This window comes from Heliangelus exortis, chromosome 12 (assembly GCF_036169615.1).
Source record: "Heliangelus exortis chromosome 12, bHelExo1.hap1, whole genome shotgun sequence".
NCBI lineage: Eukaryota > Metazoa > Chordata > Aves > Apodiformes > Trochilidae > Heliangelus > Heliangelus exortis.
In genome coordinates, this window is record NC_092433.1 from 4300161 (window position 1) to 4326120 (window position 25960).

At 60.1% G+C, this 25960-nt stretch overlaps 5 protein-coding genes across 32 annotated transcripts in view; 2 read left to right on the plus strand and 3 right to left on the minus strand.

Moving 5' to 3' along the window:
- IP6K1 (inositol hexakisphosphate kinase 1) overlaps positions 1–6275 on the minus strand; it is a 36636-nt gene extending 30361 nt beyond the window's left edge. For 3 of the 17 annotated variants that reach the window (XM_071755527.1, XM_071755528.1, XM_071755530.1), the window contains exons 1-4: positions 6150–6274; positions 5564–5619; positions 2951–3085; positions 1089–1188 (exon numbers count right to left, since the gene is read on the minus strand). The gene's annotated coding sequence lies outside the window, so the exon portion shown is untranslated. Of the gene's footprint in view, positions 1–1088; positions 1189–2950; positions 3086–5551; positions 5620–6111 lie in introns of all 17 variants that reach the window. The other 14 variants (XM_071755526.1, XM_071755531.1, XM_071755532.1 and 11 more) reach the window with 12 other exon arrangements.
- A 1349-nt stretch (positions 6276–7624) lies between these two features.
- Positions 7625–14278, minus strand: CDHR4 (cadherin related family member 4). 6 transcript variants are annotated; one of them, XM_071755552.1, is made up of 20 exons: positions 14119–14274; positions 13633–14027; positions 12943–13133; positions 12709–12871; positions 12539–12624; positions 12320–12415; positions 11751–11854; positions 11542–11678; positions 11302–11467; positions 11059–11209; positions 10715–10817; positions 10240–10455; positions 10030–10169; positions 9817–9949; positions 9544–9746; positions 9320–9459; positions 9185–9220; positions 8143–8209; positions 8022–8052; positions 7625–7875 (listed from the first exon to the last, which is right to left on the minus strand). In XM_071755552.1, the coding sequence occupies exons 2-20, from the start codon at positions 13691–13693 to the stop codon at positions 7820–7822; spliced, it is 2280 nt and encodes a 759-aa protein (XP_071611653.1). In that variant the 5' UTR covers positions 13694–14027; positions 14119–14274; the 3' UTR covers positions 7625–7819. The 6 variants fall into 6 exon arrangements, 2 of the variants coding, with proteins under 2 accessions (XP_071611653.1, XP_071611654.1); XM_071755553.1 differs by lacking the exon at positions 9185–9220 and having other exon boundaries at positions 14119–14273; XR_011728196.1 differs by having other exon boundaries at positions 7847–7875; positions 8143–9220; positions 11605–11678; positions 14119–14278.
- A 73-nt stretch (positions 14279–14351) lies between these two features.
- On the plus strand, positions 14352–16727 carry INKA1 (inka box actin regulator 1). Its single transcript, XM_071755556.1, has 2 exons — positions 14352–14528; positions 15808–16727. The coding sequence occupies exons 1-2, from the start codon at positions 14478–14480 to the stop codon at positions 16675–16677; spliced, it is 921 nt and encodes a 306-aa protein (XP_071611657.1). The 5' UTR covers positions 14352–14477; the 3' UTR covers positions 16678–16727.
- UBA7 (ubiquitin like modifier activating enzyme 7) lies at positions 16716–24983 on the minus strand. 7 transcript variants are annotated; one of them, XM_071755544.1, is made up of 24 exons: positions 24895–24983; positions 24652–24817; positions 23832–23966; positions 23648–23754; positions 23400–23490; positions 23161–23302; positions 22969–23066; positions 22708–22854; positions 22468–22626; positions 22261–22368; positions 22099–22179; positions 21866–22021; positions 21594–21759; positions 21321–21517; positions 21013–21077; positions 20694–20877; positions 20513–20587; positions 20026–20212; positions 19725–19834; positions 19526–19612; positions 19258–19449; positions 17473–17574; positions 17298–17398; positions 16716–17003 (listed from the first exon to the last, which is right to left on the minus strand). In XM_071755544.1, exons 1-24 carry the CDS (start codon positions 24933–24935, stop codon positions 16877–16879), a joined length of 3024 nt encoding a protein of 1007 aa, XP_071611645.1. In that variant the 5' UTR covers positions 24936–24983; the 3' UTR covers positions 16716–16876. The 7 variants fall into 7 exon arrangements, 6 of the variants coding, with proteins under 6 accessions (XP_071611645.1, XP_071611647.1, XP_071611648.1 ...); XR_011728192.1 differs by lacking the exon at positions 20513–20587 and having other exon boundaries at positions 19725–19932; positions 20694–20927; positions 24895–24946; XM_071755546.1 differs by lacking the exon at positions 23832–23966 and having other exon boundaries at positions 24895–24946.
- Positions 24984–25027: 44 nt separating this feature from the next.
- On the plus strand, positions 25028–25956 carry TCTA (T cell leukemia translocation altered). Its single transcript, XM_071755557.1, has 2 exons — positions 25028–25408; positions 25855–25956. Exons 1-2 carry the CDS (start codon positions 25077–25079, stop codon positions 25895–25897), a joined length of 375 nt encoding a protein of 124 aa, XP_071611658.1. The 5' UTR covers positions 25028–25076; the 3' UTR covers positions 25898–25956.
- The last annotated feature ends 4 nt before the right edge of the window (positions 25957–25960 follow it).

Genomic DNA, 25960 nt, shown 5'->3' on the forward strand with positions numbered 1-25960 from the left:
AGACAGTACTGTCAAAGGACACAGAGCAAGCAGCCAGCCCCCTATCTTCTTGTGCCTTCCAAACACTTCTAAACTCCCTTTTCGAAAGGCTTGACAACACTTTGATGCCAAGAGTGGACGATGCTAAATCCAATTAATTATTACATGATATTTTGCATAAACCCCCTCTGGCAGTTTAAAAAAACAGGAAAATGCAACTTCAGGGGGGGGGAAAGTGAAATGTCACAGCAGAGTGTATTAACTATACAATAGTTCACCTTTAGATCAGCTCATTAGTCAGCTGTGACAAAGAAAGAGGAGCATCCTTTGCAGAGAAGGCACCACATCTCTCCTCTCCCTGCCCCAGGAAGGTAGCTGTGGAGCTTAGCACTGTCAGTCATTACCTGCTGCACCTCAAACTAGCAGAGACCACTAACTGCCAGGTCAGGAGCATCCCCAGCAGAAAAGTGAACTGTGTGACAGCCACTGTTTAAACACCTGTCCTCTCAAGAAAACCAGGTCATTTGAGTCTGTTGGCAAACAAGTGCTTACACCACAGGTACTACTACTGAGTCATATCTTTGTTGATAAAGAACTGGAGGAAAACAGGTAAGCTTGACTTTCTTCCAAACTTAGAATAGCACAAAGTAATTCCTTTCAGCCTGGCTGGAAGACTGTCAAGACTGTCATCGTTCAGCAAACTAAACTCAGAATAGAAAGAAAAAAATAACATATGACAGTGACAGATTTGCAAAATCATAAGATAATTCATCTGCAATTCAGCCACCTAAATGGCCAGAACTGCTAGGGTGTAAGAGTTACTTTTCAGATCTTGAAAGCCTAGTTTTTATATAAAGAACTGACACAAGTTTGATAGAAAGGTAAATATAAACCAGGACTGAGCTTTTTACTCTGTTGCAGTGCACTTACCTGGGCATTCCTGCAGTATCCTTCACAGATGAGAGCATACATCTTAAAAAGTGTAGCTACACATACTGACTCAAAGGATAAAATTACCAAGTGAGAGGCAAAAATGCAAGGAGCTTATTTCTCTCTGCATGGTCTTTAAGGTGGCTGCATGTGTATTCTGGGCAAAACAGAAAAGTTACCTTACAGATGTCACCCAAGCTCTCTCTGTTGAGCAGTCACTGGAATATGGACCCAGCCTCTCACAATCAAGAGGGAGCAGGACACCAGCAGCAAGTCAGCCTGCAAGATGTTGTATGGAAATGAGTTAGCAAGCACTCAGTTAGCTTCTATTTAGATCTCTATTTGCTCACCAGTTCAGAACATTTGAGAAGATACTTTCCCCTGAGTCTGGGACCAGAATTTGCAGTGAGTTCCTTTCAGGAAGCAGATGCTCTCACTCATTCCTCTGGGCTCTGACAGATGCCCTTTACCAAAGGTACCACTGAGGGGACCACTGTCCCCAACTGCCTCCTCCACCCCTCAGCTGAAGATCACCCACCAGGTGGTGGAACAAAATAGGATGGGTCCCTGTTTTTCATCTGGCCTGGTTCACCAGACTGTGATGGGTATTAATGAAGAAAGGCTGAAGTGTATTAAACTGTGGCAGCTGAACAGACCCTAATATAAGAGAGGTAGTGTTTGGCAAAGAAGCAGGACAGCTGGTGGAGAAGATAACGTTTCTAACTACAAAACTAAACCAGACAGTTTATCTATTGGAGCTCTTAACCACATGTAGTAACATCCCACCAGGACAGACACATTACATCTCATAACATTTTTTACTGATTTTCTCAGATTTGGTTGACACAGATCTCCTACTAATATAATTACTGCAGCTATGCCTATGTTATTTTTGAACAGAAACAACTGCATCAATGTTAAATCCCATGGATTTAATTCTATAGGTATAGAGGCACCCTATAATAGCAAAGCTTATTCCTTTACTCCCAGAGAAGGAGATTAAACAATTGCTTGTGAACAAAACTGACCACACACTGATGGGGGTTAAGCAAAACAAAAGAAAGCTTACAGAAAATTGCCTTTTATACTCAGCTAATGCCACTCAAAATGCACATAGATGAGCCTACCAAAATAAATGAAGACAAATGACTTACACCTTAGTACTATCTGCAGGGCAGTTTGCACAGATGGGGACTATACAGGAAGCACAGACACCCCAACATGCCAATTAAGAGAACTGCATTCACTAGAAAGTACATCTACCCAAAGAGTGCTCTGGGAAAGCCAAAAATAACAGCTGCTGCCACATCAGAGCTGCACCAGCACTGCGCACCCGCGACGCCTGCAAAACAGAAACTAAGCAGCCATGCACGAACACTTCCTCTTCCTCCCCCACCACCCCTACCACAGCAGCAACAAACCTGAGATTAAACACTCGCCAGCACCCTGCTCTGCATTCCTGTCACATCAGGAATTTCAAAAAGGGAGACTGTTGCTGTTCCTTCATACATCTGAAGGGTTCCTTCAGCAAAGTAATACAAATACTCAACGTGATTCTTACAGAGGTTTCCGTTGCAAATTATTTTCTTCCACACCTTTCCTCTAGATCACCCATTTCAGAGCACATGAGGGACCCATTGTATTTAGTAAGTTTGGTTTGATATGTTCTTTCTCAAAGACTGAGAAGTCTTTCCTAGGCCAAGTCCCATTTTATAAACAAGCAAGAACAGAGCCACGGCTCTCCCTGAGCTGCCCCCCACCCACCCTGTGAGTCAAGTTCAGGACTGACAGTGTGACACTGTCCAATGCAAGAAGAAACAAATCAGGCAGCATAATACTAACTAACTAACTAACTTCCAAGACTACAAATCCCAGCATCAACACCCAACTACAATGCATGTCTCAAACATTACAAGCTGATTCCTGGTGGGTAGACTGGGGAAATCCAATAGCACCAGGTAGAGAGCCCAAGAATAAGGTTTCTGTCCAACCTTGTATGGCTGCAGCAGCTGCATTTCAAACACAGATGGAAGCCACATACCTCCTCTAGAGCACAGGTTGGGAATATTCAACTTCAAACTGAGCCCCTGCATTTCTGATGTCGATGGAATCCAGGAGACAGAGTTCCACCCCATGCCCCCGTGTGCCAGTCAGAACTCACCAGATACACAACAACCTTTAGACAGAGAAAAATCAACTCAACACTGAAATCTAGAAAGAGTAGTGATGAAACCTCTTCACACCCACTGAATCGAAGAGCCCATGTCCTGTAAGCAGGTGGTTTACAGACATCTCCCCCATACACTTGTCTTCTCATATGAGTCAAGCTCAACAAGGTCGTATTTTCCGAGTTAGATGATTCTACACAAAATTAATAAGCTCCATATGTGAGGAAGGGCAGGAGAGAAGAAAAAAAACAGGCAGCTCAGAGGGGATGAGAACAGCATGCAACTGCATGATTAAGAAGAAATCATAATGCTTGTTCAGAAGGCTAATTAACTGATTAAGGGTGCAGGTCCTAGTTCAGCCTGGGCATTTTTTGACCTCTGAGTCCTTGCTATTCTAACCTTGACTTCTCTCTACATGCAATACAACACAGAGTAACCGGCAAGTCAGTTGACTTACAGAGTCTGGCATGAGAGGAGATTCCAAAGCACATCTAATTTTGCTTTATAGAATATTTTTGTAAGATGGAAATGCTCAGTACTGTTTTCCTGATGATGAAACTATTCACATAGTGAAAACACTATTCACAAAAGTAGCAGGAAAGAAGCACGGACACTACAGTTCAATTTGATTTTAAAATACCTGTAAACATGCATTTAAAGGCTGTAATTTTATATGAGTAAATAAATACCACTTTTGTTCCACTGTTTCACAGTTTCAGTTCAGGGTACCCTGAGCAAGAATAAGACTCCATTCCACCACTCCATTCCTACCACTGCCCATGCACCAGTAAAATCATTTAACCACCCACAAAGCTGGGGAGAAAAAAACATAGTTTGTTTTCAGCTTGATCAGTTCCTAAGTCAGGAAACTAATTCCACCTGCCCAAAGACCCCAACAGGCACCAGTGACAGGGCAGCAAGAACCTCTAGCTGGTTGCTGTCTATACTTACATGAACTTAAAGAGCCTCTGAAACTACAAACAGGAGGTGCCACAATCAAAAGTCCTAGTGACTGAAAGTCAATACTATAAACTGTCCCCTTCCTCATCTCAACAGTTAACCACACTCACTTATTCTTTTTCTATGCAAGAAACATGCAAAAGTGCCACAAGGTGCCTACTGGAAACCCAGAGTAGAAACTAACCTAGAAAAGACACACACCCTATTCAAAAAGGGTCATAGCAGCATATGCAGCTCTTTCCACCCCTGTGATCACAATTACTTGTGGTAATGACCCCATATATAGCACCTTCACCCTCAAGGAGCCAAGCATCACCTCCCCTGCTCTCCCAAAAGTCCTTATTGATAAGAAACAAAGGCAACACCATGAAAAGGACATTTCAGATCGGTCAAACAGGATCTAATCAGGATGTCACAGGCTGTTCATCCAGGCAACTGGAAGTAGTCATGTTAAAAAAGCTGGAGAGGGTAAGAAACACCCTCTAATGCTATTAAAAGAAAAATGAGGACTAGGACAACTGACAAAGCAAGACAAAACATTGTGCAGTTGAAACAGCAACCGAATATTATCTGGCTATATACAGAGTTCACACAATCTTTTCAAAACATATGACCTTCCTGCCGGATCCAGAACAAAGCACTTACCTTGGTGTGAAACTAACCCAGCCACAGAAAAATATTTCTCAATCTCAGTAAGAAGGAGCTGTTTCACAGGATTAGGATGTCCCTAACAGGCCTACTTAAATTATAGGGACAACACCTTATCACTGATAAACCCAATTCTAAAACACTTCCAACCTCTTGACGAAATTTCTGTAAAAAGGATATCAAAGTCTTAATTCAGTGATATGTAACAAGAATACAGTATTCTTCTCCATCAAAATTCCTACCATATACAGACAAGTGAGTATATCAGCTGCTGCTGACAATTCAGTCCAAAGACATCTGCACAAGGCATTACAGTACATTATTTTGCGAGACAACCTACCAACTAAGCTTACACAAATAGGCCTACTGACTACAGAAACATTACACTAAGGATGAAAAGAGACCCAAGTCCACATCATTCTGGCAGCATTTAGTGCTTCATTAGCTAATCTTGGAGTTCAGCTTTGAAAGCTCTGAATACCAAGCTAAGCCAGGTAAACCTGGAGAGAGGAAAAGCAGATGGAGCAGAAACACAGCAAGACAAGCTGAAATGAGACAAACAGCACACAGTAAAGCATATAGCTGGCAAGAAAAATGGGGGCCTTGCTGATTCAGTCTTAAGATGGAGGGGCATCAGTTTAAACTCAAAGTAGCTGAAAACCAAACAGGAGTCAGTACCACCTCTCCTCCAATCCTACTTGGAAACCCTGGGGAAGGTGTCTGGTTATGGTCCAGGTCTGCAGACCCAGGGGCACATCTGCCTCCAGGAACTGCCAGGCATCTTCCAGTAACCACTGGGGCAGCCCACATCCCCTCCTCTGCAGAGGTGGCCGTAGGTGGGACACAGGAAGGGCCCCCAACCTCACCAGCTTCCTCACCATGTTGGCATCATGTTACCACCGTGGCTCGCCGAGTTCCTTCCTGCGCGCTGCTCCTGTGGAAGGAAAGGGCACAAAGGGAGGGGACGCTCAATCTGCTGTCCGGGCAGGGACACGCTGCTGCCCAGGGGGCTGCTGCTGCCCAGCACCCTCCCCACTCCGAGGAACTGCCCCCCGGACCCAGCTGTGCCCCTGACGGGCCTCACAAAGGAAAGCACCGGGGTCTGACCCCACACCCCCCACACACACCCCAAACACGAGGAGGCGCCCGGGTCTTCCCATCCCCTCCTCATGGGACCGCACTTTCCCCCCCACCCCCTCGCCCTGAGCCCGTCCCTAACTCCCCTCACAGCACGGAGCTCGGTCCCCTCCCTCTTCACGGGGCCTCCCCGGGGTCGCTTCCCACTCAGTGAGACCGCGCCGGGCTCTCCCCTCTCCCATCCCCCTCACGGGGCCGCACCCGGTTCTCCCCTTCCTCCCCTCACGACAGTGCGCCCGGCTCTCGCTCCCTCCCCTCACGGCAGAATGCCCGGCTCAACAATCCCAACCCTCAGCTCACTCCTGGCGCTCGCCCGCTGCGGCTCACCGGAGCCGGCCCTGCCTGCCCAGCCCGGGACTGGCGACACCGACCCCCGCACCGCCGCTCCCCGCCGCCCGCTCCCGGCCGTTCGAATCAACAACAAGATGGCGGCGGCCGAGGGGGCGGAGCCCTGATGCTGGCCGTCATAGCAACCGCGCCGTCCAAGACCCGCCCAGCCCCCTCTTTCGCCAATAAAACGCCGAGACCCACCCTCCTGGGGCACTCGGAAAATTCTGATAGGTCAATGACGCCGTCACTCAAGCGCAGGGCAGCCCCGCCCCTTTCCGTGCTCGGACTGCCTCCGGATGGCCGCGCACGTTAGGCACACGTGACACCCCACAGTGCCCCGCCCCCCGGAGGGCTGAACCGTCTCATTGGCTACCGCCGCGGGGCGCTCGGCCAATGGGTGCGGGCGGCGGGTCCTGGCGGTCGTGTGAGGCGCGGCCTGGCGGGGCTGGCACTGCGCTCCCTCGGGCTGGGGATGGGTCCGGATCTCACGGCCCATCCCATCCCATCCCATCCCATCCCATCCCATCCCATCCCATCCCATCCCATCCCATCCCATCCCATCCCATCCCATCCCATCCCATCCCATCCCATCCCATCCCGTCCACTATAACCGTCTTCCCCGGGGCCTCGGACGAGTGCAGTAGCCTCGCTTGGTGCGGTGCAGCCTCCGGAAGCGGCTGAATTCAACCCATCTTCGCCCGCCGCGGCTGGGCCCTGCGAAGCAGCGAGTAGCCCGTGTTCGCACACCGATCCGGTGCAATAATGTTTTAATCTGCGGTTCCTGTGAGCTCCCGGGACCCCCGGGCAGTCATACGGGTGGCCGACTTGGCCGTGAAATGTCCTGGCTGGCTCCTGCCCTCCTCTCCCCTCCCTCTCTCCCTCCATCAAGCTTCCCTCTCCCGTCTCCCTCTGCTCCCTCCCCCGGGAGCTGCCGGGACCTGGCGCGCTCCTTTGAAATTCAAACAGCCGGTTTCCTACCCCCCCCGGCGCCGAGCTGACTCCTCCACCGCCTCCCGCCCCTTCGCTGGGCCCTGCCCGCTCCCCCAGCACAACCGCACCCGTTCATTCGCTTTTTCTCCCTACTAAGAACCCCGGCTCCTCTGCTGGCCCTTCCGCTTGAGCCTGGACGTGCTGGAGCGAGGGGACATGGGACAAGGGGCAAAAGCTTCTCAAAATCACCAGTGATTGAGTTTTCTCGCCCCATCTGACGTTCTCTGCGGAGAACAGTCCCGACTGGGTCACATCCAGAGGCTACGGAGACGCTGCCGTGGCCGGAGCAGACCCTGCCAAAGCCATCGCTACAGTTGTGGTGCCAACCGGAGCCTGGGGCTGGTGGTGCCGTAACAGCCATCCTGGTCCCGGGCTGTGTCACCCATGTCCCTAACGAGATGGCGCTAGTGACCGCCACAGGAGGACAGTCACCGGCGGGACCGCTCGGCCACGGCACTCCCCACAACGCTCCAGGCAGCGAGTGCAATCTCTGCCATCATTTATTGGATCTGCCTGGCCTGGGTGGGTCAGGGGCTGCCTGTGCCCTGTGGGCAGCGAATTCATACCCAGACAAGGGATCCCCTCCTCCTTCTCCCATCTGCCAGCGCCTGGTGCTCTGCCCAGCGCAACGCGTGGGAACTGAGGGTCACCGGGAGTCCCTTGCCGGGTGAAGCCACTCAGATCCATCGCCGTGCCCCGGTCACGCTGTTGAACAGATAGTCCCTGCCGGTGCCTGATGTGGATGTGGGAGGTAGCACTCAGTCCTGTGGCTGCTGCCCCAGGTGTTGATACCTGGTGACCACCTCTCCCATTCCCCAGACCCCACTGCCCCAAGGGATACAGCCCCAGGCTGCTGGGAACGTAGGAGAAAGCACTCACAGGGGTCCTGGGCACAGCCGTCAAACTGACCCTGTGCAGAGGACAGACCAGAGAAGGGTGCTGAGCGCCTGCCTATACTCCCAGGATGGCACCCACCCTAGCCACCATGCCACACGCTTACCAGGCTGCCAGTGTGGGGACGGCCTTGCTCCTCCTCATCACCCCTCTGCTCCACCACATCCCAGGGGCTGCCGGGGGAGGGAGAGGAGGCCACACTGTCAGTGAGGGCCCCCAGCCTCGCCCCCGAGGGCTGCTGCTGGGAGCAGGTCACAATCCAGGCTCTGCACTGCCGGCTGTGCTCACCAAACCCATCCCTCTGACGGATTTCCACCTACCTGGTCATCCCCTTACCCAGCCTGTGTGTCTCTGGCATGGTCACGAGTGCCGAAGGGGACAAGAACCACCACCTTTCAGCAGTGCCCGAGAACAGCAAGCCGGTCTGCCAGCATGCCTGCTGGTTTCCCTGCACGACTCTGCACCACCGTTGTGGCACTCGGTGTGCTCAGCATCCTGCTGTGCTGGGGTAGCTGCAGCCTGGGAACCCCCCTATTGCTGGGGGGCTGAGCCCAGGTCGTCTCCCTCTCATGGTCAATAACTACAGCACCAGGTCTCCAGTCTCACCAATGAACCTGGATCCAGCTCCGCATCACCCCGGGGCAGTTACAGTGCTGGAGGCTGCTGCTGCCGGTCCCGCAGGCTCGCACGCCTGCTCCTCGCCATGCAGACGCCCGGCGCAGGCAGGGCTGGCTCCAGCGCTTCCTCGGGCTGTCCCCTCGCCACCTCTCACCCTTGGATCATCCTCCCAGGGGCGTGTGCAGCCTGCTCACCTCCTCCGTGGGTGCCTTCCCTGGCAAATTTGGGCTGCCAGGCAGCAGCAGCAACACCATGCCATCCCACTTCACCCACCCCAGTCTTCCACCAACACGGCTGTCCCTCGGCCAAACTACCATCTCTACAGCCACGGTTCCTATCAGTGCTGCACCCTCACCCTGGGACAGAACCAGGTCCCTGGCACAGTGACCCACAGACCACAGTCAAACATGGGATACATTAAACCTCCACACTCGTACTGCATCCCCCTAACTGCTTGCAAGGATGCTACAGAAGCCTGTGCCAATGTGTGTGCCGACCCCTTGCCACTGCCCTGGCCACACAGCACCCACCTCTTGCCCAGGACCAGCTTGCCAGTGTCTCGGTTGCTGCAGGAGGAGCAGAAGGCAGCAATGAGCCCCTGACCTTGCTCATTGTGCTCTGCTGTGTCATACCATGCCGTGCCATGCCATGGGGCTGGGGCTCACCTGTGCAGCAGGCTCCGGGCCACACAGCCCAGGATGGCCAGCAGCAGGGCAGCAGAGATGGTCAGGACGGCCACAAACCAGGCTGGGGGATGCCATGCCACCTCTGTCCTGGTGACCACCAGTGGGTCCTTCTGCAGGGTCTGCAGAGGTTGGAGGTGAGGGGGCAGGTGGGGATAGGGGCTCTGCCAGACCCCAGAGCATCCTGACCAGCAGGCTCTGCTCACCGTGTGCTGGGTGGTGGTGCTGGCTGGCACTGGGGTGCTCCGCGGGGTGACATGCACCACCAATGCCACAACAGTGCTGTGGTGGGGGACACTAGGGTAGCCCCACACCTCCACCAGCAGCACAAAAGTGCGGGGCTCAGCCAGGTCATCAGGGAGGTAGAGGAGTGTGTTCCCTTCCAGCTGAAAGCGCCCTTCCTCATTGCCTGGACGAGGGAGTCTGCTCAGTACCACACGGTGCTGAGGGGCTTGTGCTGTGTGTTGGCAGCTCCTCACCTCCAGCAATGGTGTATGTTAGCATGGTGCCCTGGCACACCAGGCGGGTGACAGTCTGGCGGCCACCCACCCCAGTTGTGATCTGCAACTCCTGCACCTCAGGGGTACACACTGGCGCCTGGTCCAGCACAGCCTGCCAGGATCAGGGGAGGTCGTATGGCACCCACTGTGCTCACACCCACCATGGTTCACCCACCAGCCCTCCACCCGCACCTGCAGGCTCACGGTCACGTTGCACAGGCAGCTCCAGCGCTTTGCTGGGTTCAGGTCGTTGTGGGTGTCTGTCAGCCTCACCGTCAGCCTGTATCTTTTCTGCCGCTGGGCATCCAGGGGTCCCACCACGTGGATCTCGCCTGTGGAGTGGCAGAAGCTGCTGGGCACCCATGGGTGCTGCACGGGCTGGGGAGGGGGCTGAGCGCTCACCAGTGCGTGTGTCGATGGAGAAGGGCTGCGCGGGGCCGGTTCCACCCTCCAGGCTGTACTCCAGGCTGTTCCGTGGATAGTCACGGTCAGTGCCAGCCACACGTCCCACAGCGCTGCCGAAAGTCGCTGTCTCTGGCACGGTGAAGGTGGCACTCCTAGGGCAGGCCGGTGTGAATTCGTTGACAGGCGTCACTGTCACAAGCACGGGCACGCGGGCTGTGTGGCAAAGGGTGGCTCAGCCATGCTGGCACCACAACCACACAGCCTGCGTTGGGGTGGGCACGCTCCCCCTGGGCAGGCTGGAGGACGTGAACACAGTGGCACCACCATTGGGGGGAGCATTTCTGGGACAGGAGGGGAGAAACCTTTCCCTGGTGATCTGCTGGTTTTGGGGTTGGGAGGGGGCTTTTTCCACCTCCACCAGCCTGTGACCTGCCCCATTGCACACCCCTCCTGCAGGGACAAGGGCACTCACTGCTCCGTAGGGGCTGCCCTCCTGCTGTCACCACGATGGTGGCTGTGAGCTGGAAGCCCACAGGGTCTGCGGCTTCTGAGTCGCAATCCAGGGTGGTATTAACCTGCCGAGACGGGGGGGGGGGTGATGTGTCAGGCAGAGAAGAGGTGTCCCCCAAAGCCAGGGTGTCCCCCAGACTTGCAATGCCAGGGAAGCCAGAGGGAGAAAGGGGTGGGGGGGGGAATCAGGCAGGCCTGGGAGGCAAAGAGCCTCAGAGTCCCCCAGTGTGACAGCAGGTGTCAGAGGGTCCCCACTGTCCCACTGGGCTCCCCCAGGTCCAGGATGCCGCCCAGTGCCCTGATCACCTGCAGCCTTGGCCCCTCCATGCAGAAACGGGAGCGGAAGGCCAGGGGCCCCTCAAGGGCATAGCGCAGGTCTCCGTCAGCACCAATGGGGTCAGTGCACATCAAAGTCTCCAGGGTGCTTCCAGGGGATATTGTCTCAGGCACCTGGGACCTGTGGTGGGGAGACCAGGGGATCAGCTCCCATCCCTCATGTCCTGGGTATGGCAGAGCATTCCTGCACCCCACATTCCCCCTGAGCCATACACAGAGATAGCAGGGACACAGCTGGGTGCCTGCCAGTTGGTGCTATTCACAATGACATTGACGATGGCAGTGGCATAGTTATCGGGGCACTGGACGCTGAAAGCCTGGACACGGAGCTGTGCGTTGGCCACCTCCAGCTGGCGGATGTTGCGGATCTTACCTGTCCCTGCAGGAGAAGACACAGCCTCATGCTGGGCACAGGGATGGGGTGGCCCTGGGGACCCTTGCCAAACCACTCACTCTCATCAATGGTGAAGAGTGCAGGTGACACAGGAGTGAGGATGGCATAGCGGACATTTTCACCTGTGGCCTGGACCTGTGTGATGACCTCCAAGGGGCTGGTGCCCTCTGGCACAGACACATTCTGCTGTGGCTCACTGAAGGCAAGGCAGGCAGCATGGCATGACCTGGTGCCACCAGCACTCCTTACCCTACCCAGCCACACTCACAGGAAGGTGACATTGGGACAGCGCGATGGCAGCACTTCCACCCGCACAGCCCCGCTGCAGTTATGACCGTGCTGATCCGTCACCTCGATCTCCAGCCTGAACATCTGTGGAGCAGCACCAGGGTGGCCACGGGACAGCCCCAAGTCCAGGGACAGACAGGATGGGGACTCGGGTGGTGTTGGAGACAGGGACAGGGATGGGGTGAGAATAGTAATGGGGACAGGATGGGACAGAACCAGGGACAGAGACAGGAAAGGGAAGAGGGACAGGGATGAGACAGGGCCATGGAGTAGGAACAGCGGTGGGAATAGAGGAGATGGAAATGAGGATTAGATGCAGACTGGAATGGGGATGGGAATAAAGACAGGAATGAAGAGCGGGACAGGACTCAAGATGCAGAAGGGGATGGAGTCAACAGTAGGGAAAAGGCTGGAACACTGTTGGAGCCAGGAGTAGCCAGGTGTCTGATGGGAGGAGCACGATGTGGAAACTGCAGGCAGTGCCAGAGAGGGTCAAAGCCCAGGTGGTCTGAGAGGTGGCTGTGACAGTCTGAGGACACCGCTACCCACCTGGGTTTCCTTGATGGGGTCAAAGCCATTGTCAGGTACCAGTACCAGGCCCCGGCGGGTAAGCGTAAGTGGCGTGTCATGGTTTTGGAGCCTGAACTGCAGAGTGACAGGCAGTGGGAGGGGGTTGGGAGCCCCTATCCCCCCTCCCCCCTAAGCCTGGGGTCTTGCCAACCCCAGAGCTAATGGGGGCTGCAGGACCCAGGGACAGATATCACTCACTGTCAGCTCGCCAAGTGACCCCGGCAGCACACTGTACAGGGGGGTCCGGGGTGCCACGTCTGCTGACACCTGTACCACAGCTCCCTCTGGGCACAGCACAACTATGGGAGCTCAGGCCCATTGACACCTGTTGCTACCACCACCCTACACACACAGCCCCCGGCTCCTACCCACGCTGGCGAAGGGAGTGTCGCAGCGCAGCGCCTGCCCTGGTGTCACCCGGACAAAGAACTGCTCTTCCACTTCCTCCTCACCAGGACAGGCAGCCCACAGGGTCAGGGTGTACTGATTTGCCTGGTAGGCATCAAGCTCTGCACCCGCACGTAGTGTCACCTGCCATAGGGACAAAGTGCTCAGTGGCATGCCAGTGGGCCACGTCCCCGCTCCTCGTCCCCCAGCCGCACCTCTGTCTGAAACGTGGTGGCAGACATAGCACTGATGGCAATGGGGTTGAAGGGGTGTCCGGGCTCCATACTGTGCAGGGTGACATTGGGGCTGCCAGTTGCATTGCTGCAGGACACAGTCACCTTGGCCACGAGGGTGCCTGGCACCGAGTCCTCACTCAGGGTTACCACACGTGGCATGCCAAGCAGGACTGGTGGGAGACCCCAGGATCTGGCCTCACACCCAGGCAGTGCCACCCATGGCTTGCCGAACAGTGCTCAGGGAGCCCTCTGCTCCTGCACCCAGGCACCCATGCAGGCACAGGTGTCCCTGACAGGTGCAGCAGGGCCCAGAGCACTTGGTTCTTACCTGTCGCTCTGACGAAAGTCCCTGCAAAGAGGAGATTGTCACCCCAGCCTGCCAGGTGTGCCCCAGAATTGGACTGGGGAGGCTCCAGAGACACCCTCATCATGCTCCAGAGATGCCCCAGTGGTGTCTGGATATGACCCAGTACTTCCCCAGCGATCCACTGAGGACACCCTGGCAATGCCCTGGCCATGTCTCAGTGATGTCCCCTCCTAAACCTGCAGCTGACAGCCCCTCGGCTCATTCCTGAAGCCAGCCCCAGGCACATGGGAGCAGCAGAGGGACCTGTGCCCTGTCCCCCTCCTTTTGGTCCCCCCTGACCCTGGGGAGCCTCCAGCACTTACCTGGGGCATGGAGACCGAGGAGGAGGAGGAGAAGAAAGGAGAGGTGTCCGTGCATGCCCATGGCTGGTTGTTTGGGACAAGCTGGAGCCCGTTGCCACGGGTGCGGGGCACCACCCCGGACCAGCGTCACGCCAGACACCCGTGGCTGCTAGCCCAGCCCCAGGACAGAGACAAGGTCATGATCGGGTGCCCCCAGTCCCACACCCTCCTCTCTCAGCCCCTCGCCGTGCCTGGCTGGTGTGGGGCAGGGGGGCAGCAATACTCCATCGGGTGGTGCCAGCACATCGTGCTGCCCTGCCATGTGGCACGCTCGGGAACCGGGAAAATTAGCTGGGAGGTAATTTTTTACCATGTTCTCCTTCATTTGCAAACCAGAGCTGCTTCTCCTGGAACTCCTATTAAGTGTCATTAGCTCTCAATTAATAAGGGCTGGCGGAGAACGGCCCCTGTGGCCGGGATCACCCATCCCTCTTCCAGTGCTCAAACCTCCTCTGGCCGCCTCTCCGCCGAGTCCTCCCGGCCTCGGGACCCCCGGTTCCCGCGAGGCTGGGGTACTGCCCACCGAGACACCCGGTCCTACTCCCCACGGCGGTGCCCGGCCCCGCTGTGTCCGCGGCCGGGTGTTGGCGGGCGCGGGGCCCCGGGGCGGCGGGGCGGGGCCCCGGGCGGCGGTGCCGGTGCCGGTGAGGGCCGGGCTCACGTTACGGCGGCCCCATTGGCCACGGCGGGGCAGGGCGGGGCCGCCCGGGCAGCAACGGGAGGCGGCGGGCACAGCCGGGCGTTGCGCTGCTGCTCCGCCACCGGCACCGGCGGGACCGGCAGCGGGGCCGGCAGCTGGGCCGGGTATGCACGGCCCCCGCCCGAACGCCTGCCCGGGACAGCTCGGCGCAGACTGGGTGAGTGTCTCCGCGGACACCGTGAGGGGATGGGGTCACCCTGCCCGCGCCGTCCTGGCATTGTCGTGATGTCAAAGCGGTGCCAGTGACATCACCACGGTGACATCACGCGCAGGGCTAAGGCAGCGCGGGGGACACGGGTGGCGGTGGGGACACGGGTGCCGCTGGGGACATGGGTGGCTATGGGACGCGGGTGCCTTGCCATCAGTGTGCCATCGGCATCGCCACCCTCGATGTGGCGTCGCCCGCCTGGGCTGCTCCGGGGGGTCCGGCGGTGACAGATAGGGTGGCCCAGCCGGCTTCCCCGGGCCTGCCGCACGCCTGCCCCGCTCGCCGTAGCCAGCTGCGCCGAGCTCCCCGGCCAGCGGCGGGACGGGACAGCTCGGGGCAGTGGCACGTCGCCAGCGAGCTGGCTGAAGGGGTCCCAGCCGGCGGGGAGAGGACGGGGACCGTGATAGGAACGGGGACAAGGTGCTGCCGGGCTAGCAGCTCCATAGGGGACAGCCGGAGGGGCTGGTGTACGAGGACGGGGAGCGATCCCCCTTACTCGCTCTGCTTCCCGCAGCTCGGCGCGGAAAGGAAAGAGGACGGAACACCCTGCTTTTAGGGTCAGACAATAGGAATTCAAGAGCGAGGAGCGGCCCGGCTGCGGGAACCAGCCGCCCCTTCCCGCTCCCCTCAGCCCCAGCCCCCCACTCTCCGTCCCAGCGCTTTTGAGGGGCCCCGGCCCAGAGCACAGGCCTGGCTGCGCCCTGACGTCACCCAGGATGGCCCCGGCTGGAGGGCACAGAGTGGGTGGGTTGGGTGGCCCTGCCAGCGCGTAGGGGGAGCGCCCCACCCCAGCACCCCTGGGTGCCTTGGGGCTGCAGCTGGCGCCGTGCCACCCTGCGGGGTCCCGCCGTCGGGGCGTCCCGTCTGCCATCCCAAGAGGGTGTGGGGGGGTGGGAGGTCTGGGGGGGCATCGGGGCGCCCAGATCCTACGTGCCGTGGTCTTGTGTCATTTCCCGCAGGCACGGCCGGGGCTGGGTGCCTGCTTGCTCACCCGACATGCCGCTGCACGCCGGCCGGCTTCGCGCCGGAGCCGCGGGAAAGCGGGGCCTGGGGCTGCAGGCAAGCCGGGACCTGCGGCCCGCTCCCCGCTGCACGCCCGGCCCTGAAAGCGGAGCCCCCCCCAGCCGGGGCTTGGGGGGCATGAGGTGCCAGAGGGTGGTGGGATGGGGGGCGCGGTGCGAGCTGGGGGAAGCGGGAACACCCGCTCTGACCTGCCCTTTGCCCGCAGCACTCCCGGTGGGAGGCGGGGGCGACGTCGCGGGAGCACATGCCCGGCACACGGCAGGCACCGCAGCACCCCGGCGGTGCTCCGGGGCCGGCCCCTCGTCTCCCGCGCCCCGGGTCGGCGGCGGACTCGGCCTGCAGCCTGGAACCGGGGGGCGAGGAGGAGGAAGTGGGGGGCTTGGCAGCCCGCTCGCCCCCAGCCAGTGAGCGCAGCCTGGAGTTCGACTCAGGGTACTCGGAGGCGTCGGGGGGCACATGGCGAGAGGAAGAAGTGCCCGTGCGGCGCCGGCACCCACCGCCCTGCCAGAGGGCACACCGGCTTTCCGCCGGCCCCGCCGCTCCGCCGCCCGCTCCCGCCCGCCGCATACGTCCCAAATCCACCTCGGACGCCTGCCTGGAGCAGTGGCGGGTGCTGGAGCCAGCCGACACGCAGGACTGGACCGTGGCGTTGCTGTCCCAGAGCCGGAACCGGCAGCCCCTGGTCTTGGGTGACAACTGCTTCGCCGACCTGGTGGAGAATTGGATGGACCTGCCCGAGGTGGGCACGGAACCCCGGCGCCGAAATCCCGCCGAGCCGTCCCGCCGGCTGGCCAAGCCCCCCGCCTTCCTCCTCAGCCTCTCGGGCAACGTACGCCGTAAACTGGCCAACATGGCCCGACCCCGGGGTGGCGAGGGTGCGCGACCGGGGGGTCGCGAAGCCACCAAGCGTTTTTCCTGCCCACTAGGGCTGGGGGGGCAGCCCAAGGGCGCCTGCTTCCACCAGTCCCATAGCAACATCGCCCAGCTGGCTACGGACTTCCACCGCTTCACTGCTCTCATGAACAGCCGCAGCCGCCAGCCCATCATCTGCAACGATGTTATCGGCTACATTTAGCCCTGCCCGCACCCTCCTCCGCTGTAAATAAACCCCCGTTTTGTACGGTTTGGGCACAGCAATGTTTATCAGGAAGGGGGGAGGCTGCCTGCACCCTAGCTGCAGGCAGGAGCAGGCAGAAGGGTTCTGTGATGAGGGCCCATGTAGTAGAGCTCATCTGCAGCTTTTACGGGGGGATAGGGGAGGCCAGCCCCCCCACTCAGGGTAAGTAGCAGATGAGAGGGGGACCAGTCTCTTCAGCTTCAGCATCTTCTTCCTCACACACGTAGCTCAGCTCCAGCGCCTGCCGCAGCGGCTCTCCTGTACCTCCCAGGGTCTCTGATAACCTGTAGCAGGGAATGGGGTTTTGGGAAGCCTGACTTGTCCCCCCCTAACCTGGCCAAGTGCCCCGCGGGGCCATAATGCTCCTCTGGGGCGCCTGAAGGGTCTGGGGGACTGCAGGGGCCAGCAGCGAGGGGCCGGGCAGGGGTCCCAAGACGGGAAGTGCTGCTGGCAGGATGTTTATCCAGCAGCCAGCTGGGAGCTGTGCTGCAGCTGAAGCAGCTCAGGATGGAGGGAAAAGGGGTCTGGCAGCCCCCCCCTCCCTGGTGCAGGATTGGATCCTGAAGCCAGGGACCTACTTCTGTGACAGCAGCCGGGCCTGTGTCTCCTCATCGTCTTCACTGTTGTAGAGCATGGTGTAACCACACAAGAGCACAGTCACAGTCCAGCCATATGTCCTCTGCAAGGGGGGGGAGTGTCAGAATTTGACCCCCCCAGGGTGATCTGGCTGGGTGCTGCCTGTGTTGGGCTCACCTGAAGCCAGTCCAGCACCTCCTGCACCGTGATCTCCTGCCCATCTGCGCGAACTGCCTGCATCTCCAATTGGTCCCAGCAGCTCCACTCACGTCCGCAGTACTGCACAGAAGAGAGCAGGGTAGCTGATGGCACTGCCACCCCCCCAGCATGGGTGCCCAGCCCTACGGGGCAGGGACTGGTAGGACATGAGGGATGGGGTGCAGCTGGGTAAGCAAAGGGACCAATCTGGGGGCAGGGGGACTGCAGTGAGTCAGCTGCAATGGGGGGGCACAGCCATCTATGCCCCTGGCACTGCTGGGGTCCAGGGACACCAAGGGGGACACATCCCTTCCCCTGGCACAGCAGGGGCCAGGGTTGTTGTGGGGCTGGTGCTGCCCCCAGCCTGGGGCCAGGACGAGTGCACAAAGGGCCATTGAATCACTGCCCAGCCCCACACAATCGCCTCTTCTTGCGCCTGCAGCCCCCTGACCCCTGCTCTGGCCTGAGGGGGCCAATGAGGAGCCAAGCTCAGGGCTGAGGGCAGGATGCAGCCCCGCACCGTCTGGCACAGCCACCCTGCCATCTGCCCTCCCCACAGGCAGTGCCAGTCCTGCCTGGTGCTGGCCCAGGTCTTCACGGGAAAGGGCTGTTGGCACCTGGCTGCTACTCCTCCTGCCTTCTGCTGCCTTCTCACCTCCTGTCTTCTGCTGCCTTCTCACCTCCTGTCTTCTGCTGCCTTAGCTCCCACCGGGATGAAAAGGGCTTAACCCCATCCTCACCAAAGCAACTGCCCAGTGCAGAAGGGATGCCACTACCTGTCCCCCTGGCTGCGGCTGCCACCCAAGTCAGGCTCCCCAAGGGACAGCCAGTCACACCGAGCAGGCCTGTGGGACATATTCTCCCTCCACAGCCAAACACTGGGCACAAGATACCATGTTGGGTGTCCCTGCTACAAGACATGGAGGTGGGGGCTGCCAGGGCTGGAGGGCATGGCCGGCCCCAGCAGCGCCCTCCACCCAAGGATGGCACCAACACGGGGCACCATGGCTGAGACAGCATGGGGGTGGGCAACCTGCGAGGAGGTTGTAGGGCGGCTGGGCAGCTCGAAGCAGTGCTGGAGCTGGCGCAAGGCTGTGGAAGAGCCTCCCTCCTTCCCTCCCTCCCCCTCTTCCTGCCCCCGGCCCTGGGCCCCCCAGGCCAATCTGGTTCCAATCGGCGCTTCCTGCCACGCCGGAAGGGCTGCCTCTGCCTCGCACGCCATAAACCCCCAGACAAAGGGGCCTCTATCGCCCAGACGGTCCCAATCTGGGCCTGCCCCCACCCCCGCTCTCCCTCTCCAGCCTCCCGCCGCCGGGACGCCCGGCCCCGCTCCCCCGGGCGGCCCTTCCCGGCCCGGTGCCAGCTGCTCTCCGGCTGCTGCAGCTGGTTTCTATAAGCCAGATGTGAGCGGCTGCTGTGGCCCCCTGCCCAATGGCTGCGGGGTTTGCAGTGGGGCCCAGTGTGGGGCAGCGGGGCCGCCCTCAGTCCCACAGGCACCCCAGAGCATCCTGAAACCAGGGCAGGCGAGATGGCAGTGGCAGCTGGGTGCCAGGGTGTTGGCCACTGATTCCTCCCTGCCTGGTGGCACACCTAGCACTCGGATCCATTTCCAGAGCCCCATGACCAGGGTTGTGCCTCTGCAGGGCCACCTTCTTGCTCCTGGGTCCCCTTGGCATCACTTCACTGTGGCAGCCACCAGGCGCTGGGGCGCCCTAAGACCCCTGAGCATCTCCCCACCTGCCCTGCCATGGGAGAGGCTCTTACCTGGTAGGTGTGGGGCGGTGGGGGCTGGAAGCGGAGCAGGAGGTAGCAGGATGGGAAGAGATTGCTGTTGCGGTAGCAGCCGAGGTCTCGGCATCCCCATACCAGTTTGTAGACCTCCAGGCAAGCCAGCCCAGCCACGGCTGCCGTGGTGGTGATGATGGCAGGCACAATCCGCCCGGCGATCCGCTTGCTCTGAAGACAGGAGGAACATCACTGGTTGCCCCAAGCATGACAGAGACCCCTGACTCCAAGGGGCTGCCCCCCTCACCGTCAGCCAGTCGGCAGGGGGGATGCCATAGTTCTCTGCACGCAGGTTGGAGGCTGCTGTGATGAAGTCCACATGGATGTCGTCATCCTGCAGGGAAGAGTGTGAAAACATTAGTGCCTCATGAGGACACTGGTGTCCTGCAGGGACTAGCACCCAGCAGCCCCCTGGGATGAGCTGGACCCTGCCCAGCCCCAAGTACCTTCTCAAAGCGGATGGGCTCCATCAGAAGCATTTGCACCTCTTTATCAGCTAACAGCTCCTGTCTCTGCTGCATCAGGTCCTGGGTGAGCTCCACCCGCCGCATGTGGTCTGGGGACACACAGACCCGAGGGGTGGTACCCCTGCACTATGGCACTGCAGGGGGCATGGCATAGTGCCCTCCATCTTGGTTCAGGTCTTTCAGGGTGCTGGGGCAGGAACAAGCAGCACTGCAGCTCCACTGCCACCTAGCTGGACTTGGGGACACATCCCAGGCGATGCAGGGCCACAGGGAGCCTCACCAGCAGGTGCTTGCACCTCCTCCTGCTCTTCTTCAGTGGTGATTTGGAGTCCCTCCTGGGGTGTGAAGGGTGGCAGGACCATGCTGCGGAGGAGGGTCTGGGCAGCCACCCGGTCGCTGCAGGGTGACACCTTGTACACTTGGGCAAAGAGGCGAGCAGCAGCCAGCACATAATCCATGTGGGTGTCCTGGAGGACAGAGAAGGGACCATGAGGTGCCTTGCCCCAGCAATCCATGAGCCTACATGGCTCAAAGCCACCTGCCTTGCCCCAAGGTGGAGATGGAGGTGCTTCTCTTTCTCCTGCAGAAGAGCATACATGGGCTATTCCTGGAAGTGCCCTTACTGACCGAGGAGCAGACCCAGCCTAGGACCTGACAGGGTTCAGCCAATGCCCTGGCAGCCAACAGGCTGGGGGGACACAGGGGCCAGCAGCAAGGGGCAGGACAGGGGACAGGTAGGGGACCCAGCAGCTCTCCCCTGCACTCACATTGTCAGGGTCAAACGTCAGTGGATGGGGACAGGTCTTGTCCCCAGACCAGAAGGGGACACCTGGACTGGCTTCCTGGTGCAGGAGAGCAGAGTCAGTCATGGGGATGCCACCCCCCAGCTGTGATGAGGCTGCAGATGGAGGGGAGGTTGTGCGGGGGGTGCCAGCCCCACAGGCTCACATGCTCAGGGGGGTAGAAGTGCAGCAGCTGGGCAATGCCATCGTGGTAGCGACTCTGCCAGTGCCGGCGAGCCCAGCGCACACAGTCCCACCAGTCCCGTGGCCGCTCCCGCAGCCTGTCCCGCACTTGCTCCAGGATCTGCAGGGCATTCTTTGCTGGCAGCTGCTCCAAGAAGGCAGGGTCTCTGCAAAATCAGGTGCTGCTGCTGGCCTGGGAGCAATCCCATGTGATGCCCTGGGTGGGATGTGGCAGTCTGTCCTCCTCTCCCCAACCCTGGCAGCAGCCACTCTCCTGACCCTGCTCCCCCAAGATCACTCACCCCATGAACGCGTTGACATACTCCACAGGCAGCTGGAAGAGCCCCTCAAACTCATCAAGGGCCCACTGTGGAGGGGAAACAGGGGCTGAGGACTGGGACACCCCCCTCCTGTTGTTCCCCCCAGGGCCCCTAGCTCAAGCCCAGGGGAGGGAGTTTTACTGAGACCAGTGGCAGGACTCAGACTGCCAGCAGGAAGCAGCTGGGGCCATATCCTGCCCATGGCCATGGCCATGGCCGGAGGGGGAAATGGGAAAGGATGACAAAGGTGCCAGGGCTTCCTCATGTGTTGCTGGGGCAGCTCAGCCTACCTGCAGCGTGTGCTGAATGGTGTGGGGGAAGTTGCGCACGGTGCAGGAGGGGAAGCTGCTGTCCTCTGAGGCACCGGCTGGCCCATGTGGCTTAGTCAAGAAGGGCACCATGACCAACACATTTCCCCGAGGCCCCTCCGTGCCAGAGTCCAGCAGTGGCGTGCGGCAGCGGAAGCAGCGTCTCTCCAAGTAGGTGCCTGTGAGGAGACAGGAGTGCTGGGCATCTGGGGAGCATGGCCACTGGCTTGGCTCTTAGCCCCTGCCAGCACTCACGGGCCTCCAGCGTGTCCACAGCACTGGCAACACCATCCAGGTGCTGGAAAAATTCATCCCCATAGAGCATCTCAGTGGCAGGTCCCACCTGGTTCTGGTGAGCTGTCACCATGATCTCAGGGTTCATGTGCTTCACAGCTGCCGCGGCCACCACCGACTTTGGCTGCTGGTAGGGCAGAGAAGGGGTTGGCAGCTCTCCCCCACTCCATGGCTGTGAGGAGTCCCCAGGACAGCCACGTAGACCTCTGAGGAGAACTTGGTCCCTGCCTCACCGATATATCCACTGAGCGGTAGAGGAATTGCCGATGGAGGTTGGAGAGAGCGACAGTGTCCATGTCAGTCACGATGAGGTCCCCATCTGGTCCTGCTGCCAGCCCCATCATGGCAAAGTTTTTGAGCAGCTCACAGCCAATGGCTCCAGCTCCCACCTGCTGGTGCAGAGTCACTGTAGCTCCCCAGCTATGCCACAGCCTCTCCCGGTGCTGTGGGGCCCACCCCAGCTCACCACCAGGTACTTCTGCTGGGCCAGCCGCTCCTGGAAGGCAGCCCCAAAGATGGCGATCTGGCCATCGTAGCGAGAGCCTCTCTGCCAGGATAGAGAAGCCACATGAGCACAGGCAGCCGCAGCACCTCAGGCACCCTGGAAGTGCTTGGCACCCACTCTCACCGGGGCACAGTCCTCCTCCGTCAGCGTCGCGGCCCCCTCCAGCGCCAGGCACTCCAAGGCGTCTAAGTACAACCACTGGTCCAGGGGCAGGAACTTCCCAGTGATGGCCTGGGGTGAATGAGCAGCAGGTGCCCTCTTCTGGTCACTGAACGCCACCGGATAGCCATAAGGACACGACCAGTGGGACTCCCGGGCCACTCTACTCACCTTCAGCACCTCCTGGGCTGCCAGGGCTCCGATGATGGAGGCTACGGGGCACAGGTCCCCTGCACTCACACTGGCAAAGGCTTGCACGAGGTCTTCGTCCAGGGAACCCTGCTGCATCCACAGGCTCCGTGCCAGCTCCAGCACCCGTTCAGCATCCGCCTGCAGGCAGAGGAGTGAGGACAGCCCTGGGCTGGCTAGTGGGGTCTGGAGGGGCCAGGCTGGGGCAGGATGGGGACTCACTGGTGCCCTGGGCCGGGGCAGGCGGCCCCGCTCCCTGCGGAATGCATGCAGGGCCTGGAAGGCAGTGTGCAGGCTGAGGCTGCGCGGAAGCTCCCGGAGAGCCGCCACCTGGATCTTGGGCTTCACCAGTGCCTGGCGCAGGGGCTCCTGCCGGCACAGTGCCAGGGCTTGGGTGAGTGCTTCCCTGGAGCCATGGTGGGCATGGAGTGGCACGGCAGTGCCTGAGCCTGGATGACACCGCAGGGCAGAGGGGGGACTTACATAGGAGTGTGCCTGGGGCAGACAAACCTGTGAAACCAGCCCCCCACGGCTGTAGGGTGAGAAGGAGCTGGTGTCACCAATCTCCAGCCTGAAGCCATCTGGGAATGAGATGGGGACTGGTGTCAAGGTCACAGCCAAATACTCAGAAAGGTCCCCTGGGCTGGGGCATCAGGGGCCCCCCAGGTGGCTCACCCAGCACGCGCACAGGGATGGGGTCCCGGTCGTTCAGCTCTGTCATTCCCTCCACACCGGAAAACGTCACCAGGTTACCATCACAGAAGAGGTCATGGGGGCTGTTCTCTGCCCCCTTGTAGGTCACCACGCCTGGGTTGCCCTGAGGAGGGGAGAGATGTGAAGCCGAGGCACTGTTCCCAGGTGTTACAAAGGCACAGGAGGATGCAGTAGTGGGTCTGCTGAGACCACCCTCCTACCTGGGAGATGTGCTGCACAGCAACACATGCTGGGTTCCCTTCTGCTGGGCTGTTGGTGATGAAGTGCTTCCCAAAGTCACAGAACAGCTGCCTGGAGAGGACGGATGGGGTTTTGCTAGAGGAGCTACCTCACCAAGCTGCCCAGGCCGAGCAGCCCTGCCAGTAAGATGGGGACAAGCAGGGCTGGGGGCTCTGAGGACAGCACAACCTGAAGACACCAGCAGGACCCTGTGGCAGAGATCCCTTACCCAGCCAGCCCTTTGGCATCAGCCACGATAAAGCAGATGCCCTGGGCATGGCAGAAGTCCCCGATGCGGAGCTGCTCCTCCAGTGGAGACTCAGTCAGGACTACAACCTGCATCAGGGCCATCAGCAGCTGTTGCCATCTCAGGGGACCCTGGGGTGTCCCAGGGTGCCAGGGTGCAGGCTCACCTGGAAGGAGGTGAGGAAGTCCTCTGACAGCTTCCCAGTGTGTGCTGACACTGTCACATGGGGGTTCAGTTCAGCCAGGACCCGCTGGGATGCCTCAGCACGGTTCTGACCTATGTTGCTCTCCCCCAGGAGGAACTGCAGGGTGGGCACATGGTGGGGCATGCCATAGGTTTGGGGTGCTGCCACGGGGCCCTGCCTTCACTGAGGGGGGACCCTCTACTGAGGACCACACCATGACACAGGACACCCTGGGGCCCTGCCTGTAATGATGAGGGGCAGCTTGGGCCATACCCATGGCAGGGACCTCCCATTCTACACTACTTTCCAAAAACCCTGACCTGCACCTGTTACTGGGAGCCTCCACCTCATGACAGTACCTACTACAGGGATCCTCCAGCTGCACCCATACACATTAATGGGACAGCCACCCACACCTGTGCCTGCTACTGGGACCCCCACTCATATCTGGACCCATTATGTGGATTCCCACTGATACCCACAGTCATCACTGAGACACCAACCTCTACCTGTCCCCATTACCTGCACCTGCATCCATTATTAGGCCCCTTGCCCATACCTATACCCATTATGGGGACACCACCCCTATTTGCACCCATTACCAGAACCCCCATCTGTACCTGTACACATTACCCTAGCCCTGCCTGTCCCATTACCAAGACTCCCATCCATGCCGAAACGCCCACCCATAGCCAAGCCCACCACCAGGATCCTTGCCCATAACTCTCTCTGAGACCCCCACCCGTACTTGTACCGGTTCCGGGCCCCCCGCCCGTAGCCGCTCTCCCGCCCGTCCCGGTACCTGCTGTGCGCGGTCGGCGGTGCAGGCGGTGCCGCTATCGTGCAGGACAACGCGTCCGGTCCCCGCCAGCACCAGCGCCGCCGCCACCTGCGCTCCCGTCCCGCGCAGTCCCGACACCAGCACCTCCGCCCCGGCCAGACGCCGCGACCCATCGCCCAGCACGTACCTGCGGGGCGGGAGCCGTCAGCAGGAACCAGGGAACGAACCCTCCTGTCCTGTCCCCGCTCCCATCCCCGCACACACATTTGCCGCGAATACAGCGCTTCCTCCTCCCTGCCCGCCATTCCGGCTCCACCGCCCCTCTATCCCCCGCCCCTCTATCCCCCGCCCCCTGAGCCCTCCGCCCCCGGGATGACCGCCCCGCCCCGCAGCAGGCCGCGCCCCCCGGAAGGCTGCGCCTCGGCAGCCCCGGCGCGGCCCGCAGCATGGCGGCGGGGCCCTGGCAGGCGCCGTGGCGGGCGCTGAGCGCGCTGGGCCGGGAGCTGGCGGCCGAGTGGGCGGCGCAGGACGTGCGGGCCGCGCTGTGTCAGCTGCTGCTGCTGTGGCTGGGCCTCAGCCTGCTGGGTGTCCGCCTGGCCTGGCGCGCTTACGGCGGGGCGGTGGCCGCGCTCTGCTACCGGACGGGGCCCTCCGCCCGCCGGACCCCCGGCACCGCCTCCGGCCCCGGTCCTACGCCTGCCCGGCCCCGCGCGCACTCACTCTCCCCCGCCGGCCCGGCCGGACGGAACGGCACCGCCGAGCGGCACTGCCCGCCCCGGTGAGTCCCCGCCGCCACCGGGCCCGAACCGCAATCCTCGTCCCAGGCTCCCGCGGGCCTGAGCGACACCGGCCCGGCCCACGCCCTCCCCGCTGTGACCCCGGCCCAGAGCACCTCCATGAGTGCTCCCTCCCAGCCCAGTCTGTCCCAGCGGTCGTCCTGGCTGCACCCCCAGCCCACTCCAACCCAGTGAGTGTTCCCCAGCTGCACCCCCAAACCGGTGCACCCCAGTGAGTGCCCCCCCAGCCCAACGTGCCCCAGCAAGCATCCTCTTGGTTACATCCCCAAACCAGTACCTCCCAGTGAACTTCCTCCCACCCATGCCCCACAGCCAGTTCACCCCAGTGCACCCCCAAACCAGTATGCCCCTGTAAGTGTAGCCCTGTGCTGGGATGCCACGTGAGGGTGCTGCCCCTGTCGCACTCATGCTGCCCCTTCTCTTCCAGGGAGGGCTCAGCGGCAGAACCAGCAAAGACGCACCGGGAGTGAGGAGCATGAGGCTTGCCGGGCACATCCTGCACCATTAAAGTCTTGTGTTCCACCCTCCAGCCC